General features: G+C 41.5%; 1 protein-coding gene across 2 annotated transcripts in view; it reads right to left on the reverse strand.

The window, feature by feature from the left end:
- The window catches only part of Npepps (aminopeptidase puromycin sensitive), an 85,438-nt gene that overhangs the window by 2,929 nt on the left and 61,644 nt on the right, over window positions 1–20,865 (reverse strand). For both annotated transcript variants that reach the window (XM_031355078.1, XM_031355079.1), the window contains exons 15-22: window positions 18,679–18,818; window positions 16,464–16,598; window positions 14,617–14,836; window positions 9,761–9,903; window positions 9,059–9,115; window positions 5,022–5,129; window positions 4,294–4,449; window positions 3,553–3,600 (exon numbers count right to left, since the gene is read on the reverse strand). In XM_031355078.1, the coding sequence (XP_031210938.1) occupies window positions 3,553–3,600; window positions 4,294–4,449; window positions 5,022–5,129; window positions 9,059–9,115; window positions 9,761–9,903; window positions 14,617–14,836; window positions 16,464–16,598; window positions 18,679–18,818 (1,007 nt within the window). The remainder of the gene's footprint in view (window positions 1–3,552; window positions 3,601–4,293; window positions 4,450–5,021; window positions 5,130–9,058; window positions 9,116–9,760; window positions 9,904–14,616; window positions 14,837–16,463; window positions 16,599–18,678; window positions 18,819–20,865) is intronic.

Here is a 20,865-nt window from a genome sequence, read left to right on the forward strand (position 1 = left end):
GATGTGGAGGTCAGATGAGCAAATCCTGGGTCCTCACATTCCACCAAATGGATCATGGAGATCACACTTAGGTCATCAGGTTTGGCAGGAAGCACTTTTTCTTGCTGAGCCATCTCTCTGGTCCTAATCTAGAGTTGACAAAGCCCCTACTCTTTGTTCTTTTTAACATTCTGCTGCTAACATTTGGAAATGCCCCCTACCCTTAAATTTCATATTCTGGAAACTTATTTCTAAGAGTTATTAATGTGTTAGATCTCAGACCCTCCATATGTCTAGAAGTGAGCTCAAGTGGCCTATAGAAGGATTTCTGGCGATAAAAGTCAGCTTTCCTTATGATGGTGTGAACTGGGTTTTCTGCCTTCCAAAGGGAGCCTTTCCTTGCTCTGGCAGAAGGTATATGGTTCCCGTGGTCTGAATGGATTTGATGACTATTCCCTCAGTCATCAGGGAATACAACTCTTTGATAGGATTAGAAGGATTAAGAGGGATGTCCTTGTCTGTGGAAGTGTGTCACTGGGGGAGAGTTTTGAGGTTTCAAAAGCCCAGTGGCTTCCCCTCCCAGGTCCCCTTTGTTCTCTGTATAAGGACAAGTTTCCTCCTGCCCCACCAACTCTTGTTATCTCCACTAGCCTCCCAGCCCTCCCCACCCCTGCTCTATGGCTATGCTCTCTTGCAGACAACCCTGGACACATCCAGTCTTTTTTTTTTCCCCTCCTCTGTTCTGGACTCTTCCAAATGTTTCAGGGTATTTCTCTCTTCTACTCAGAATAAAAAAAATTCTGTATTTTAGAATACAGAGAAAACTTACCTATGGGGCAGATTCTTTATGTTAAGGGGATTTGGAAGGTGAGGCCATTGAAAGGGACTTGCTTCTGAGTTCATGGCTCTAAGCATGAATTTCACAGATGATAGTGTCATGTCCCAATGTTAAAAGGTCTCCTATAATTAGGATGTGACGTATTTGGAATCTAAGGCTAGGCTTAGTCAATGCGATGGCTTGTTACTGAGTAACTTAACTGCTGTAAGCTTCCACCTCTTATCTCCAAGAAATATTTACAGGAAGAAGAAACAAATGAGCACTTAGCAAGACAAGGCATTTCAGGACTCAAAGCTGCCTCATGATAAGCCACCAAGTTTAAAATGCTGCTACTAATCCAATTCTACTCCAGAGTTTTACATTTTTCATAGAATAACAAGCCTCTTGAGGTTATGATTAAAAATTACTAATCTGGGGGCTGGAGAGATGGCTCAGTAGTTAAGAGCAATGACTGTTCTGCTCTTCCACAACCACATGGTGGCTCACAACCATCCATAATGAGATCTGATGCCCTCTTCTGGTGTGTCTGAAGACAGCTACAGTGTGCTTTAATATAATAAATAAATAAATCTTAAAAAAAAAAAAAAGGAAAGTACCCCTGTCTCTATTTCTTCTCTTAGGTTCTCAACCTTCCTGACACTGTAATTCTTTAATATTTAATACAGTTCCTCTCTTGTTGTGACCTGGAACCATAAATTATCTTCATTGCTACTTTGTAATTTTGCTACTGTTATGAATTGTAATATAAAATCTGTATTTCCTGATGGTCTCCTTTCATAGGTGGCCCTTGTGAAAGGGTGGGTCAATTGGCCCTTACAGGAGTCTCCTCGTACAGGTTGAGAAAGGGTGCCTTAGGTGATCTGAACACACAGGAATACTGTTGAATTAAAGATTAGCAAAAACCAGGTGTGGTGGCTCATAAATCATATAACCCCTGTACTCCTGAGGCTGAAGTAGAAGGATCATTATGAACACAGGGCCAACTTGGGGTTCACACTAAGTTTTAGGCCAGCATAGCTACAGAGCACAGCTCTAACTCACCCTGTACATTCCAATGCTTACTGGGATAACCCACCATGACTCCATTATTCTTCTCTGAGCTATATTGTGTCTTTCTTGTTCTGAGAATGAGTGTTTCAACCTTTTCAAACTATTCCACACTGCAGCGTGACTGGCCTTGAAGCACAGAGGTCCTCCTGCCTCAACCTGACCAGCAAAAACAGTGTTCTCTGCAATCTTAGGTCTGCCTTACTAGCTTCACTTTGCCACTACCCTGCCTCCTAAGCCTGTTTAGATGTCTCTCCTTCGTAGTCCCATTACCTTTACGGTGAAATTGTTCACAAAATACAATATACAATGTAGATTAAATGACAGTTGAAATCAAGTATTTCACTGCTTTTTCAAGATCTAAAAAAATAGTAAAATGTATTCCTGTTTTCTTCCCCTTTGTTTTTTTTTTTTCCCCAAACAGGTATAGCCCTGGCTGTCCTGGGAACTTGCTCTGTAGACCAGGCTAGGCTCAAACTCAGGGATCCACTTGTCTCTGCATTTAGGCATGAGCCACTCTGCCTGGCTATAAAACTTATCCCTTACAATGGTTCCCACAGTGAACCAGATCACAGCTCTCAGTATTGTCCCCAAGAAGGTAAGGTAAAATAGACAGTACACAGGATGATGAAGTCTATAGTATAATGGGGTGTTGGGGTCCCTCAGCTGCAAGACATCGGAGCTTGCCACTGCAGACTCAACTCATGCCTTCTGTGCCTGAACCAAAGACTCACTACTATGAGTTCCACCTTCGAGGATTACAGAGGAAGCTATGCCTGCTGGCTGGCACGTATACAGCCTGAGGACATCAGTTGTCGACCTCCTCCCCCACTGTGGACTGCGCCTCCAGCCATTCTCTGGAGACCTGCGGGATGCCACTTTCAGCCCAGCAGCCAGCTTCCCTTTCTGACTCTTCCTGACTCCTCCTGAATGAATTCCTTATGTTATTCAAATGTCGTTGTAACCTAGAGATTCAGTTATGCTCTCTTGTATATAAATGCTGAACCCCCAAAGTAAAGGAGAGCCTTGATTGGAAACCCTCAATTTGGCTTCATGTCCTTTTGTTCTCGAACTCTGTGTTTCAGGTCTCCTTTCTCCCTTTGGTCGAGGCAGAACCCGGTTCATGAAACTGCGGGACAGTTTCAATGGGGTGTTACATTTTCCCACTCAGAATAAATTCATCCCCCAAATGCTGATATTTACCAAGTCCAGAGTCTACACAAAGCTGATTATTTCTCTACTGTAGACTCTTCAGATATTGAAGGCAAAGTCAAATCTACCTAAGACACAAGGACTCACAAAAGCGCACCACTACCCCGACATTCATTAGAACATGGGGCTGGAGAGACAGTTCAGGTGAAGGGCTCTTGTTGCTCCAGAGGACCTGGGTTCTTAGCATCCACATGGTGGTTCACAACTTCCCAGAAGTCTAAATACAGGGGATCCTATGCCCTCTTCTGATATCCATGAGTATCAAGCAAGCATGGAGTACACATATACATGCAGGCAAAACACTCATACACACAAAATAAAGTAAGTTAAGGAAGGAAAGAAGGAAGGGAGGGAGGAAAGAAGGAAGAAAAAGAGAGGAAGTAAAGAAGGGAGGGAAAAGAAAAAAAGGCAGGCAGGCAAGCAGGTTCACTTAAGCTCTGGCCTGGAAGCTGAGCGGTGGGCAGCACTGTCCTTACCTTAACTTCTCCAGCCATTTTATCAACTGCAAACCCCTCAACTGACAGCTGAAAACAAAACAGGTTTTAAATAGTTTAGACACAAACTTCCACTTACCCCAAAGACAAACAATTCTGTTCTCTCCCACTGTGACTTGTTATACAGACGATAAGATGGGGGATGTGCATGCTTATAAAACAAACCCCAGTAACAATTTGAGAGATTTTTGCTTTTTGGTTTTTTGCTGGGGCTTGAATTCACTGCCAGTGCAGAATAGGCCTATGAGTGAGATGCAACCACAGCACTCGAGGAACCCTCTATTTGAAGGCAGGAGTGGGAGTTTGGGTCTTGCTATATAGCTGTGGCTACTTTCAAACTCCAAGCAATCCTTCTGTCTCAGCTTCTACAGTGCTGAGGTTACAAGCATAGTCCACCACACCTGGTGGAAGAACCCTGTAAAGAGCAAAGATCCTAACTTTTGGATGTAATACATAGGTTCTCACTCTGTGGATCATGACCCCCATAGGAGTCACATATCAAATATTATGCACATCACATAGTCACATTATAATCCATAACAGTAGCAAAACTATAGTTATAAAGTAGCAATTAAATAATTTTATAGTTGGGGGTCATTATAACATGAGGAACTGTATTAAAGTGTTGGCATTAGGGAAGGTTGAGAACCAACAGTCTAACAGATCATGGATAATCATTCAATAACATTCCAGATTAGCAAACTATTCAAGACTCCCACATACCTTTATTAGTCTGGATATTAGGAACCCTCCCTGGTAGCGATTATACAGCTCTTCCCAGTTGTCCTTTATAAATTTCCAAGCGGCTTTCCTCCCATGCTTGCTGCCTCCAGCTACTCCACCAATTACTGATACAGTGTCCTGTGGACGAACCTCTTCCTAAGGGGAAAAAAAAGAACTAGCAGTAACTCTGGAACCGGAGAATACAGCGCACTGTCGGAAACCTGAAGCACAGCAGGGGAAGCACTCACTCCCAGGGAGGGAAAGGGATTCCAAAGGCCTCCGTTTTCTCTTCAAACTGTTCTACTTCTCACTACTAGTGGGAGAGGACAGATCAGCACAGCAGCTGAGCCTCACAACCTGACTCAATCTCTGGAGACCACAAGATGGAAGGAAGACCCACCCACTCATCTCCTCTCATCCCCATCCCCAATCTACCATATAAAATACAGCAATAAAAAAAATAAAAACCAAACAAAACCGAAAGCTCTGACCAGCTTCCCCAAAACACCAAGAGTGTGCTGAATCAGGCACTTGATACACACCATCCAACACCAGTTCTCTTTTGTTTTTCCAGACAGAGTATATCTATGTAGATGTCACTCCGTCACCAGGATGGCCTGAAGCTCAGAGATTCTCCTATCCCTACCTCATGAGTGCTGGGATTAAAGGCATGGGCCACTACCGCATGGTTCAGCAGCAGTTACCTTGAAATGCAACTTATAACTTACCGAAAGTGCAAAAGTGAGGACTTTTTGAATCAGTTCAGGTGATAGAGTAGCCCCAAGAACTCTTTCAATTCTGTTTTTCTCTTCTTGCATATCAGCTTGTTTGTGAAGCTACAGGGAAAAAATAAAGAGAACAGTTAGCTCTTCCCTGGATTCTAGGCATGCTCATACCAGCTTCTCTTCCAATGAAGTGAACCTCTGCTCTGCCTTCTCACTGGGTAGGACTGGTGGGAAACTATAACATATTTAGTACTTTGCTATTGTGGTTGGGCACTAAACCCTACATCTACCATAGCTGTAAGCCACTAGATGTAGGTGTGCATTAGTCAAATAGTATGTCTCAGTTCTAGAGTCTAATATAAAGATCTAAAGAGTATGTCTGCCATAGTCAGATTCTTTACATTACTGATCCCTGACTAATGCTTTGTATTAGATAATAAACTATCACTAAACTATCATTAATTTAGCCTGTGAAGCTGAAAATAATCTAGACATCTAGTAGCTAATTAATCACTTAAGAAAAGATGCATTAATAATGGGGAAGTTGGAAGCCGAAGGATCAGAAATTTTAGGATCTTTGGCAACATAGCTTGAAGCCAACCTTGTTTACACGAGACCCTGTCCCCCCCAAATAAAAAGACAAACAAAAAGATATAACGTAGAATGTTGCTTAAAATTTGTGTCTGTTTGTATATGTGCTTGTGTTTGCTCTGCACCTGTGGAGGGTGGAGGTTACTGTCAAGAGTCTCCCTGTATTGCTGTCCACCTTGCTTCTTAGAGTCAGGATCTATCAATGAACCTGAAACTTGTCGTTTCACCTAGACTAGCTGGCGTGTAAGCTGACTACCTCTGCCCACTGTGCTGGGTTACAGAGATGTGCACCATTGCACCTGGCTTTCACACAGACTCCAAACTGAGGGCCTCTTGCTGCGTAGCAAGCTTTTTAACCTACAAAACCATCTCTTCAGCCCCTGAAAGTCACATAAGATCATTTAGAGTTGAAGAGAGAGATCTGAAGTTAAGAGAACTGGCTGCTCTTGCAGGGGCCTGGGTTTAGTTCTCAACACACAAATGGTGATTCATAACTGCTTGTTAAACTCTAGCTTCAGGGGGATCAAATGTCCTCTTCTGAGCTATGCAGGATACCAGGTACACATGTGGTACAAAGACACACATGCAGGCAAAACATTCATATACATTTAGAGAAAAGAAAGAAAATATAAAACCCAGAATATGTATTTGTTTTGAAACAGGGTCTCACTATGCAGCCATGGATAATCTAGAACTCCTTTAAATTTTTTTTTTTTTTATTTTAGGTATATGAGTACACTGAAGCTGTCTTCAGACACACCAGAAGAGGGCGTTAGATCCCATTACCGATGGTTATGAGCCACCATGTGGTTGCTGGGAATTGAACTGAGGACCTCTGGAAGAGAAGTCTGTGCTCTTAACTGTTGAACCACCAGGTATATTTATTTTTATTTTATGTACATGAGGGTTTGACTGCATATATGCAAGTGCATTGTGTGTGCATCTGGTGCCCTCAAATGCCAGAAGATGGTGCCAGATCCCATAAAACTAGAATTATGGACAGCCACCATATGAGTGCTGGGGAATGAACCTAGTTTCTCTGTAAGAGCAACAAGTACCCTTAACCATTAAGTGATCCCTCCAGCTCTAGTGAGAACGCTTTTGTTATTGCTGAGACAGGATTCTCATATAACTCAGCTGGCCTTGAATTCTCTGTGTAGCTGAAGATGATCTTGAACTCCTGATCTTCTTAGCTTTACTTTCCAAGTGTTCCACTCACTGGTGTGTGCTACCATGGCTAGGTTACATGTAAATCTTTTAATGAATACACAGTTCTAATGGATGATTGGGTATTTAGGCACATTTTACATAATTACTTGATGACAGAGGTAAGCTTATTTTGACCCTCCCACCTCTAATATAGATATCATGATTTTTCTTAATAGACTGGAAATGAATGCACAGGGACTAGGCATGGGACTTGTCCCAAGTACTACTATTAATTCAAACTCTGAAACCGATTAGGACCACTGCAGAATGAGGGCTAATTATATATTCACAATGACATGAAAACTTTGAGGACAGGTCAGTTGATTTCCTCTTCAAGCACAATGCTTCTGACATCCCATTTTCTCACCCTCCCTCTTTCCTATGCTATAATGGAACCAAGATTCTTGCATATAACAAAACAAAGCTATCCAGCTGGGCAGTGGTGGTGCACGCCTTTAATCCCAGCACTTGGGAGGCAGAGACAGGCGGATTTCTGAGTTCAAGGCTAGCCTGGTCTACAGAATGAGTTCCAGGACAGCCAGGGCTACACAGAGAAACCCTGTCTCGAAAAACAAACAAAAAACAAAGCTATACAGGTTTTTTTTAACATTTAAAAACATATTTTAATTAAACAGAATTGAATCACATTCTTGTTCCCCTTTTGTACCACCGTTCCTCCCATAGACCCCCCCTTCAATACCTACAATATCTTTTTTGTCATATTCCTTAAGCTATAGTTTTTAAAAGTTGATTTAAAAAACAAAAAAGTTTGTGCTGCATGTGTGCATATACTTGTGCAGATCAGAGGACAACTTTATCTCTTAGAAGTTTTGGGTTTTTTTCCCCCCTTCCCCTTTGAGACAAGGTTTCTGTTTTCTGTGTAGCCTTGCAGGCCCTGGAACTCATTCTGTAGATCAGGAGGGCCTTGATTCAACTGTCTCTGCTTCCCAAGTGCTGGTATTAAAGGCAATGGCCACTATGACTGGCTTTCACACAGAGGTTTTTTTTTTTTTTGGTTTTTTGAGACAGGGTTTCTCTGTGTAGCCCTGGCTGTCCTGGAACTCACTCTGTAGACCAGGCTGGCCTCGAAGTCAGAAATCCGCCTGCCTCTGCCTCCCAAGTGCTGGGATTAAAGGCTTGTGCCACCATTGCCCGGCTCACACAGAGGTTTTAAAGAACCTGGCTTATTCATCTAGACCAGTGGTTCTCAATCTGTGGGTCCCTATACCCACCCACCCAGGGGTACTAGATGACCCTTTTATAGGGAATACCTAGGACAATTAGATATAGGTATTTATTTTATGATTCATAACAGTAGCAAAGATTCGTTTATGGCTAGAGGTCAGCACAACAGAAGACACTGTATTAAAGGGTCACAGCATTAAGAAAGTCGGAGGCTACAGAAGAGTTGCTTAAAGGCGTAACTGGGTCATAGAAATCCAGTTCTTGGGCAACCTGAATAATCTAGTAAGAACTTGCTTTATAAAATGGTGGAGCAGGAGTGACACATGTCTGTGACCTCACAGCCTTGGTGTCATGGGGAAGTACAAGGAAGATAAGAGTTCTAGGTCAGCTTCAGGTACAGAGTGAGGTGGAGCATAGCCTGGGTTAAAATGAACCCCTGCTTCAAAAAAAAAAAAAAAAAAAAAAAAAAAAAAAAAAAAAAAAAAAAAACCAAAAAAAAACCAAAAAACAAAAAGCAAAAGGAAAAAACAAAAACTGGACATAGTGGCACACCTGCAACCTCAGCACTTGAAGCACAAAGATCAGAAACTCAATGCCACTCTTCAATGTCAGCCTGGGCTGCCTGAGACCCTGTCTCAAAACATGCATGAGGACCTGAAATCAACTTTCACCTTTTCAAGGTTAAGATTTAGCTAGATACTGAAGTTTGAAGGGAAAACCAACAAATAACCCTGAACCCCAGGTCTGTGGTCCTGGGAACTCTGCCTTGCTCAGGCATGCTAGACTAATAACTTGCTCATTACGCTCCACTCCCAGAGCTCTGTACCTTTTAGTCTCAGTAGGTCTCACGAAGTTGCCCAGTCTGCCCTTGAACTAACTCATTCTGCAGTCCAGGTGGACCTTAAACTCTCTGTCCTCTTACTTCAACCTCCTTACTACCGGAGATTACAAGCCAAATTCAGCACATTTATTTCTTTGCCCAGGTTTTCTTTCACCCTCAAGTATATATCCAAGTCCAAATGCAGAAATCAGGAGATCTTTTCCAATACACTCACCTTTAGCATAATATCTAAGGTAGTGCCATCACCATGCTTTAGAACAGTAAGATAAACCTACAAAAGAACACCAGGAAAAGAAGTCATTTGAGTTACAAGTACTCTGTTATAAACAGTCTAATGCTAAGATAAAAAGAAGCTGGGTATGTTGGCAAAGGCCTGTTGTCGTAGAACTGGAGGTTGGGGGTGGGTGAGAAAGGAAAAGGAACGTAAGTTCAAGGCCTTTGTAGGATACACAGTAAGACTCTATGGGTAAAACAAAACGGGCTACAAGGCTAGTTTAAAAATTATAGTTACATATCAATGCATAGACAGACTATGGTTATTGGTCACTAACAGACTGCTGGTGGACAACCACACAGGGCTGCCATGTGCAGACAATAGCTTGCACCAGTTCTCTCAGAGAAATGTACCAAGTTAGTAACCTTGTAGCACTGATGTGCTACTGGAGAAACACAGGAGAGCCTGGCTGCAAACTACCTAAGTAGCTTTTGTTAACAGTCAAACACGGTATGAGTGCCAGTTCTTGGGCCAATTTTAACAAATTAAAACTGATACCTACAATTCAATGGAATTTATTATTATTATTTTTTTTTCCAGAAAGGGTCACTTGCTGACTTCTCTCTCTGCCTCCTGAGTGTTGGGATTAAAGGAGTGTACTACCACACCCAGCTGTCAGGGGAATTTATTACAATAACTTACAGGACTCCTTAGATCAGCAGAGAGAATCTGTCTCCCTTCCACGTGCTCCTTAAACCGACGACGGGCTTCTTCCAAAGTTGCCTTATGCCCTGCTTTTCCCAGTTTGCCCAGCACCAAGCCCCTCAGGAGTGCGTCTAGATGACCTGGGGAACAAGTGAAGACACAGACAACTTGAGAAGCCTGCTTTGATAATGGATGACCTGCACCATAGATACCAAGTCTATGGTCTTGAACAAACACAATCCATCACTCTAGTACTTATGAGAATACTTAATTTTATCAAATTATAAGAGGAAAGGAATAAACATACTAGGCAAACAAACAAATTTGCTGGCTTTGTGTGTAAACACAGGTACCAGCTACTGGAGCCTAATAATGTAGTTAGTTATACTGTTAACGATACTATACCAGCCTGGTCTACAGAGTGAGTAGCAGGACAGCCAGGGCTACACAGAGAAACCCTGTCTCGAAAAACCAAAAAAAAACCAAAACCTATACTATATACTGTTAACTGTGAAAAGGAAAGATTTATATCATGTAAGTTTGACTTAAAGTTTTTTCTTTTAAAGATTTATTTCTTCATTTTACATATGTGAGCACGCTGTCGCTGTCTTCAGACACTCCAGAAGAGGGCATCAGATTTCATTACAGATGGTTGTGAGCCACCATGTGGTTGCTGGGAAACTGACTCAGGACCTCTGGTTAAGAGAAGTCAGTGCTCTTAACCGCTGAGCCACCTCTCCAGCTCTTCAAGGCTTTTTTTAATACTCTTTTTGGTTTTGTTTTGTTTTCTTTTTTTTTGAGACAAGAGTTTCTCTGTGTAGCCCTGGCTGTCCTTGAACTCAGAAATCTGCCTGCCTCCCTCCCAAGTGCTGTGCTGGGATTAAAGTCATGTGTCACCACTGTCTGGCAAGAGGGTATCAAATCTTATTACATATGGTTGTGAGCCATCATGTGGTTGCTGGGAATTGAACTCAGGACCTTCAGAAGAGCAGTCAGTGCTCTTAACCACTGAGCCATCTCACCAGCTCCTAGAATGCTCTTTGTTCAATAAACTAAAGCCTTAGATTTTAAAATGAACATTCAATGGAGTCATCATCCTCCAGTGACACGCACAATTACCAAAGCGATACCCCCACCTCAGTCTCATTGTCACTGTAATAAAAACCTCCAGGAAAGCATCAGGGACACAGCTTTGTGGTAGAGCACGGCAGAGGAATTTGCATTGAAAAATAATTTTATTTGGGCATATAGCTTATACCAGAATGCAGGTCAGACTCCCTGGAGCTAGAATTACAGACGGCTGTGAAGTGAGCCTTGTCCTCTCAAGAGCTGTAAGGATTTTTAACTGCTAAGCCAGCTCTCTAGCTCCTGTGACTGTATGTGTGTGTATGTATATAGGAGTACATACACATTTGTGTGTCCATATATGTGGAGGGCGGGCCAACCTTAGGTGTTTTATTTTTTACTCAGGGCCTTATTCTTAGCCCTGGCTGTTCAGGAACTGTCTTTGAAGAGCAGGCTGGCCTCAGCCTCACAGAGATCCACCTCTTCTGTCTCCAAAAGTGCTGAAATACGGATGTGTGCCAGCAATCCTGCCACTTCACTCTTTAAGGCATCATCTCTCACTGGAACGGAGCCCTTACAGATCTACTTCTCTTCCTCCCTCAGGGCTGGGCCTACAAACACCTGTCACTGCTCCAGGCTACTCTCTTGGGTGGGATTAAGCACAGGTTTTCAGGTACACAGCTGACCTGCCTTCCCAGTTCTTACTGGGACTCTGCTACTGATTTACGCTGTAGGTCAAAGCAACCTAAGAACTGCGCTGCTCTTTATTTCCTCTGTCTGTACAGGTATGGAACAAAAGCATTCACCGTGTATTCGCTCTAAATCAAAGATTTTACACATTATTATTTCCAGAGACAAGTGCAACATCTATGAACTGGGCTGTATGTGTCCCTTCCTGTGTGCTGTCCTGTCACTATGTATGCTCTCTCTAAAGTAAACAACTTGCTACATCTGGACTCCTCTCGATGACTCAGTTGCCATACCAGCAATAACCTTCTACCTTTCTCATAACACACACATTACTGCATTTTGTTCCCCTTGGTAACCTTCCAATGTCTCTATAAACTCTTGTATACTTTTCTCCTTAAAGAACATTTCTTCTCCAATCCCACATCAAGTCTATTCCCATTGTCAACAAAATTCCTTCTACAGAGTTGTCTAGATACACTATCTCCAACTCCTCCCATTGTAGAGAATCTATTATATGTATAACTACTTCAGAGAATCTGGTAAACAAAACTGTTAATTCTTTATTACTTTCTGCTTGTTGCAACGAACACAGCTTACCACTTTCCCTTGGCCTTAAAATACAATAGTTTGAAATTATAGGCCACTCTATTTTCTCCTGCTGCTCCTCAGAGGCCAGTCAGTTTCTTTTGTGATTCTTTACCGTCTTCTCACTCAGCCTCATAACCTAGAGTGGTGGTGAACTCTCTCTGAGTTTGGGGGTGGCTCCTGATCCTCCCACTTCTACCTCCTAGGGTTAGTGGTGTGGACCACCACACTGAGGCTCTTTTTCTGTTTTTTTTTTTTTTGGTTTTTCGAGACAGGGTTTCTCTGTGTAGCCCTGGCTGTCCTGGAACTCACTCTGTGAACCAGGCTGGCCTCGAACTCAGAAATCTACCTGCCTCTGCCTCCCAAGTGCTGGGATTAAAGGCGTGTGCCACCACTGCCCGTCTTTTTCTGTTTTGTTTCTTGAAATAAAAGAGCCATAGGTAGACCAGACTGGCCTTGAGTGTTTCTGCTTCCTGATTACAGGAATGTTATCATCAGCATGCTTGGCTTTTTCTTCTGCCAATTTCTAATTCCTGAATTTAGATACAGTCCTCAAACATCTACCTATTCTTAGTCCTTAGGTGATTTCCTAACTATTAGTGGAACACACTATTAGTTCCAAACTGTATTTACCTAGCCTGCATCTCCAGGCATTCTCAAATGTAGAAAATGACCCAAATCTGAAAGACCCTAAACCAAACTCCTGACTCTCTTTTGCAACCAAAGCTGCTTCTCTAGCCAAGTTTTGTTTTGCCCTGGCTGTCCTGGACCCTGGAACTCTTTGTGCCTGTCCCTCTACGAGTACTCATTTTTGGGGGTGGGGGTGGGGGGTTAGGAGTGGTGTGTGTCTGTGTGCTCTAAACATGTTTCTTGTGTGCAACAGCCCAGGCTGTCCTGGAACTTGCTCTGTATACCAGGCTGTCCTCAACTCAGGCATATGCTTGCCTCTGCCTTCCAAGTTCTAGGATTAAAGGTATGTGCCACTGCGGGCCAGCTAAGTAGTCTTAATCTGATGAGTTCTCTTTTTACCACACTCAGTCCTCCAAAACCACAGAGAGAATGCATCACTAGTATATGTCAGCAGCAACCAACACCTCAAATGGAATACTCAAACAGCTTCCCAAATGGTTTTCCTTCAGTTTCATAGTCACATGAGTCAAATCATTTTCCTCTGATCAAAACTTTTAGAATCAGCATCTTGTATCACAAAAATGTGAAAAACTAGGAACTTTGCTTCAGTCCACCTCCCTGTAAGGGAGTCACTGACTTGCCATGGGCCTCTCACCTCTTCCCCAGACCTGACCTCATCAGCCTTCTGGTTTTTCGTTGAACATTCTGGGCATGCTTTTGCTTTAGATTCTTGTTGCTTGCTGGTCCATCTGGTGGGCACCATGTTTACTCTGCTCTTGGATCTCTCTTTCAGTTCTCCATTTATGCTCAAAGATCAGTTATTAGTGATGATTTTTCTCCAACTATTTTATAAAATACTGGCTTAGAACTCCTTATTCACACTATCTAATTTTACTTGTGATACTAAATACTACCTTAATGTAATTTGTTTGCCAGCAACCACACTATGGCTCACAACCATCCATAATGAGATCTGATGCCCTCTTCTGGGGTGTCTGAAGACAGCTACATATAATAAATAAATCTTTAAAACAAAAAAGGAAATAAGCGATACTTTCTAATGCCAATGCTTTGCTTTTCTCTACTGCCAGGTTTGAAAACAGCACCTGCCTTTTACTAGTTACATAAATATTAGCTGAATCATGAAGGAAAGACAAGAATGGCAAGAAATTGATGCTATTACTGTTCCTATTTTTAAAAATCCCAGATTAATGTAATGGTTGGGGAGCAGAGTTTAGCACAGACTAGGCTCCTGAGTTTAAACACAGTGCTATAAGAATTAAAAATAAGGGGGCTGAAGAGATGGTTCCGAGGTTAAGAGCACTGACTGTTCTTCTAGAGGTCCTGAGTTCAATTCCCAGCAACCTCATGGTGGTTCACAACCATCTGTAATGGGATCTGATGCCCTCTTCTGGTGTGTCTGAAGACAGCTACAGTGTACTTACATATACATAAAATAAATAAATCATTAAAAATAAAATAAAATAAATCCTAGATTAAGATTATTCAGGAGAAAACACCTCATTTGGTAAGCAGATAGCAACACATAATTGTATTTAAACCTCCAAATCATCATTCTCAACACTGAAATGAAAATTTTTTAAAAAGAACATGATTACAGACATAATCATAGAAAGGCAGAAAGCAATTAAAATCCTTATTTTGGAAAGCTGAACCCTGCCAAGTGTGATGACTCATGAGGAGGCAGGAGAGTCACTACAGGTTCCAAGCTACTTCTGCTACTGCTTTGTGCTGGTATAACAACTTCGCCAGCAGGTTCAGAACATTACATTTCTGGCCAGCTGAATATACTGTAAAATCTGGATAGAGATGCTGCTAATTGTTAACCACACGGTCTTTCCCCATACAGTACATTCTATTACCTTCTCCAGGTTTGGGGTCCCAGCCCAGTCTCTCTCCTATAGGTGAAAAGACATCTTTGACAAACTCCTGGATTTCCTCATAGAAGTCTGTGTGGGACAAGAGAGTTGAAAGAATCCCCAGGTTACAGCTCAGGTCGCTCCACACAGTATAATTGGGCTCATTCACAAAAGCCTCCATGACTTTTAGAACCTCTACAGTGCTAATGATTCCAGCTCGAGCCTGGGATAGGAAAAAACACAAATTAGCTCAGCCTTCACACTAAACAAGACAGAAGAAAACAAACATGTATGTTGGCATTATCTACTGCTAGTAATTTTCTGGGTTTAAGAAAATGAGGCTAAGTAAGTTCAGAATACTGCTAGAATAAAAATCCTATCATGACAACTTCTTTTGTTAATTTCCTTGCTATCTGTAAAAGAACTCCTTAAAAAAACTTACATTGAATCTCCTAATTTGGGACCAATAAAACCAGTTGACTTCTTGTTTCTACTCAGTTTCTGGGGCATCACTTTGATGTTTTAAATTTCTTATACTTTGAGAAAAGTTACAAAAAAGTTGGGGCTCTGGTTCTTGACAAAGGCTTTTTCAAGGCTGACTCTGCAAACTGTGTCAACGTGAGCTTCTCCTTTACTCACTTCTAAAGGAACATAAACGGGAAGGCTCTGTGAATTCAGACTGCTTTCAGTCCTGACTACCAAGAGCTGGAAAAAGCACTTCTATTCTAGAAGCCAACTGCACAAACAGCCCATCCTGGGACAGGTCTGTCTTGGAAGTGAGATCAGCAGATGGGAGGGTTGTCCATCAATGCTAATCTGCATTTATTTAAAGAAGGAATCCAATCAGCAATCACAGAGGGCGGGGAGACTTCAGGTCCAATTTAAAGGAACACTAGAAAGAATAATAATTTTACCACAGGCAAAGACATCCTGGAATTACCTAACCTGCTGGAGTCATAAAGACAACAATAAGAATTTTGCTGCTTTAAATCCTCCCTGGAACAAAGCCAAATATGTATATAATTCTGGGCTGAGATGGTATAATTTGAATAATAACATACTGTTAAAACATTCTTGCTTTCTCAGCAAAGTGTAAGTACTACTTCAGAACAACATAAAAACAACATAAAAATCACTTTGAATTAGGGTTTAAAAGATCAGTAGGGGTGGGTACTGGAGAGATGATGGCTCAGAGGTTAAGAGGACTGGCTACTCTTTTTTTTTTTTTTTTGGGTTTTTTGAGACAGGGTTTCTCTGTATAGCCCTGGCTGTTCTGAAACTCACTCTTTAGACCAGGCTGGCCTCGAACTCAGAAATCCACCTGCCTCTGCCTCCCAAGTGCTGGGATTAAAGGCATGCGCCACCACCGCCCGGGGAGGACTGGCTACTCTTAACAGAGGCCCTGAGTTCAATTCCCAGCAACCACATGCTGGCTCACAACTATTTGTAATGGGATCCGATGGCTTCTTCTGATGTATCTTAAGACAGTGACAGTGTGCTCACAAACATAAAATAAATAAATCTTACAAAAAGAAAAAAAATCAGTAGAGAAATCTCTTTATGCCTCATATCCATTTGTTTTAAAAGAATGGACTTATGTCCATACAAAGGACATAAGCACTGGTAAGTTAAAAAACCAAACCAAACCAAAACTGGATTAGTAAAATAAAATTTGCTTCAGACAATTGATATAGGTAACAATTTTGTCACTTTAATTAATAATTAGCCATTTGCAGTCGTCCCAAATGAGCTAACCTTCAGGAAGGACTATATTCTTTACTACATTTAACCATTATATCCGAAACCAACAAGATATATCATATGACCTAAGTGTGAGTGAGAACGCTCACCAGAGAAAAGAGGTCATTCTGTAATCCAAGTCGGTCCACTGGGGGCAGAGAAAGGTCACGGATGCCTGGTAATAAACTTTCCAGCATGGCAGAGCTGTACTGGGTTCGATAAAACCCAACTGTTCCCAGATTTAGCTGAAAGGAGATGATAAACACTATTAATCACTTTTTCTCCTCACTTTTCCTGAGACAGGTTCTCTTTATGTAGTCCTGGCTGTCCTGGAACTCACTCTGTAGACCAGGCTGGCCTCGAACTCAGAAATCTGCTGCCTCTGCCTCCTAAGGGCTGGGATTAAAGGCAAGCAGGACCAAGATCAGCCACTCCATTTTCTGTCTTTCTTTTTTTATTTTTAAAAATTATTTATTTATTTAATATGAGTGTTCTGTGATTACACACACCAGAAGAGGGAATCAGATCCCATTACAGATGGTTGTAAGCCACCATTATGGGCACTGGTAATTGAACTCAGGATCTCTGGAAGAGCAGCCAGTGTTCTTAACCACTGAGCCATCTCTCTAGCCCCAGCCACTCCATTTTAAAAAGCTATTTTTGAGGGCTGGGCTGGAGAGATGGCTCTACGGGTAGGAGCGCCTACCACTCTTCCAGAGGTCCTGAATGCAAATCCCGGCAACCACATGGTGGCTCACAACCATCCCTAATGAGATCTGATACCCTCTTCTGGTTCGTCTGAAAACGGCTACAATGTACTTACATATAATGAGTAAATTAAAAAAAAAAAAAAGCTATTTTTGAGTGGGTATGGTGGTCAACCTGCACTGCACACTGAGTTCCAGGGCAACTATAGCTACATAGTAAAACCCTGTCCCCCAAAAGCAACAGCAACAATGCAAAACAAAGAGGCAAAAAACATTTGGGGGTAGTGATGAGGATCAAACTCGTGGATTCCTACATGCTTCGAGTGTTCTCCCACTGAGCTAAGTCTTGTCTTAAAAACAAACAAACAAACATAAGTAAAGTAAAATTATAAAGTTTTTTACATAGAAGTATTGTAAAAATAAGGGGTGGAGAGATGGCTCAGTGGTTAAGAACACTGGCTACTCTTCCAGAGGACTTGGGTTCAAATCCTAGCATCTACTTGGCAGCTTACAATCGTCTTTATCTCCAGTTCCAGGGATTCTACACCCCTTACACAGACACACATGCAGACACAACACCAATGCACATAAGAAAAGAATAATAAAAAAAAATTTAAGCTAATTAAATAATTCTAATCCAATTACTTTGAATCTCTTTTATCTTTTACTGTAGAAACTATATCTTTATATACTTAATTACAATCAGAGTGTACTTAACTTTTTCTAATGAGAAAAATTCCATATGACTACTTAATCTTCAAGATCATAATTTCAAATGCTACTATATTCCAGAGTATATTTTAAATATTAAAGTAGAAAAATAGTTATTTCTTAGTATCTAAAAATTTGTGATAACCTATAATTCTAAGAAGAAATTACAGCAAAAATATTTCTTTTTGCAAAGTAAAAATAATCTACCCATTGGTGTTTTCATATTTCAGTGGCAAACAAATTATTTTTTAAATTTTAGTTACTTATCTATGTGAATACACTGCCATTCTCTTCATGCATACCAGAAGGGGGTATCGGATCCCATTACAGACAGTTGTGAGTCACCATGTGGTTGCTGGGAATTGAACTCAGGACCTCTGGAAGAACGGTCAGTGCTCTTAACAGTTGAGCCATCTCTCCAGCCCCAATAAACAGATTTTTATCTATTTCTGCTCTCACTTGAGGATAGTTATATGAGGACAACTTGGGTGGTTTTCAACAGTCTCTGTGTTCTCTGGCTGTCCTTGAACTCAGTCTGCAGACTAAGTTGGCTTGGAACTCACAGAGATCCACCAAAGACTGGCTTTTTAGAAAGGGAGCCAACTGTAGCTGCAACACTAGAGATGTTCTATGCAGTGTACTATTTACTCCTTCCTTTGTTTTCTCACTAGCCTCAAAGGTTAACATCCTGCCTCAGCCTACTGCATGTTGGGGTTACAGGTATACATAACCAAACCCAGTCAACTTCTATTTTTCATTCTTTCATTCTACTTATCTGCTTAGAAATGTTTTTCCTTTGAAAATACTAGTCTAAATTGAAAAAGTACAATTGAGAGTCAGCCACAAAGACATAGGGAAATAAGTCACCTCAGATAAAGTAAAAATAGCTATGTCATTCAAAACTCACCTTTACCCATTGGTCTGGTTTGACATTTTTCAAAACCACACTCATCTCTGGCTTATCCATTAGTACTTTCAGCTTGGCCTGGTTGGGATCCTCACTAGTTGAAATTGTGATAGGAACCATCCACTGAGGACAGTCTTCACCTGAGCAAGAAGAGAACAAATAGAAAACTTGGAAAACAAGGTTACACTGAAAGAAGCAGGTAGCAAGGTAAACAAAGACTGCTAAGCTGTACAAGACAAACTCTCAATGTTAAATTACGCCTTCGATGACCTCATCCGTATTAGTACTAGGGACAAGATGAGGTGCTATCAAATCACAATCGTCTAAAGGAGAATGTTTCTTCCCTTTTGCAAAGCAATAAAGACAGCAATGATTCTACAGTTAACTTGAGAAGTCAGTGTTCCATTAAAGGGCTCCCACTTCAGTGACACTGTGCAGAATCAATCCTGGAACTACTTTTTTCATCACTGAGGAGTCACACCTAAAAGCCAAAGCCATCGAAAGAGCCATGTCGTAGATATCAAACAGCTAAGCAGACTCTGCCTGAGTATATTACAGAGCCAACACTGAGTAAGCTGCATGTCTTTTTTTAAAAAAAATATGACTTATTTTTTTATTTATATGAGTACACTGTAGCTGTTTTCAGACACACCTGAAGAGGGCATCAGATCTCTTTATGGATGGCTGTGAGTCACCATGTGGTTGCTGGGAATTGAACTCATGACCTCTGGAAGAGCAGTCAGTGCTCCTACCACTGAGCCATCTCTCCAACCCCAAGCTGCATGTCTTTTTGAAAGGTTAAACCACTGAGATAGCCAAGGATTTAATGTCACCTACATGGGTCTTAGAGATAAAAAACCTGCAAACCAGTCAGTATTACAATACAGATTATAAATATGAGGGAGAAAATAGTGATTGTGGTACCTAAAGACTTAATGGAGAGTAAAGCCATAAACTGATTTGTTAGACTTATTTAAGTCTTTTTCCTATTAGGCAAAGAACATTGGGAGATCAAACCCATGGTCCCCACTGAGAAGAGTAGTTCAAAGTGAGACAGTGAAGGGCAGAAGGCCATTATTCTTTACTGGATCTTGTGAACACAACATGATAGGACAGTGGTGACAGAGAGGCAGGTGCACATATAACTCTCCCTACGGAGACTACTATTCTTTAGAAAATAAAGCTTAGTTCCTTCCATTAAAATTAAATTGCCTGGTTAAAACTTTATAGGTAAAGCCCGGCAGTGGTGGCTCACGCCTTTAATCCCAGCACTTGGGAGGCAGAGGCAGGCGGATTTCTGAGTTCGAGGCCAGTCTGGTCTACAGAGTGAGTTCCAGGACAGCCAAGGCTATAAAGAGAAACCCTGTCTCGAAAAACCAAAACCAACTTTATAGGTAAAAAGGGCTAGATGAGAAGCAGAGTTATTTGAGAAAGCAGCAGCAGTTGGGAGGACGAACTGAGGGACTTGCACTATCTTATTTGAATTCCCACTCTTCTAAGCTCATTACACAGGTGACTTGGAGCAAACAAAGTCTCTATACATAGTCCTGGCTGTCCTGGAACACACTCTGTAGACAGGCTGGCCTCAAAATCAGAGCTCTTCTTGCCTCTGCCTCCCAAGGGCTGAAACTAAAAAAGGTGTGCATCACCACAGCAACGTGATTGAGCATGTAACCAGCGTAGCCATACCTCTCAGCCTTTTTAGGTGTAGAAGAGAAGCATTACTCTATGCTGAGAAAATAAAGGAAGAACCAACTGTAGTGCCTAGGATAATGGTAAGTAAAATCAACCATCACTGAACTAATTAATTATTAAGCCCAATCACTTAAAAAAACAAACAAAAAACCAATCCAAACCAAACCAAACCAAAACCTAACACAGAAAGCCCTCAGAGCAGCAGTTTCCAACTGTGGGCCTTAACTCCTTTGGGGGTTGAACGACCCCTTTCATAGGGGTCACACACATCAGATGTCCTGCATATCACCTATTGACATTATGATTCATAATAGTAAGAAAATTAGTTATGAAGTAGTAACAAAAATAATTTTTAAGCCAGGCAGTGGTGACGCACGCCTTTAATCCCAGCACTTGTGAGGCCAGCCTGGTCTACAGAGTGAGTTTCAGGACAGCCAGGGCTACACAGAGAAACCTTGTCCTGAAAAACCAAAAAAAAAAAAAAAAAAAAAA

Source organism: Mastomys coucha, unplaced genomic scaffold (assembly GCF_008632895.1).
Source record: "Mastomys coucha isolate ucsf_1 unplaced genomic scaffold, UCSF_Mcou_1 pScaffold5, whole genome shotgun sequence".
Lineage (NCBI taxonomy): Eukaryota > Metazoa > Chordata > Mammalia > Rodentia > Muridae > Mastomys > Mastomys coucha.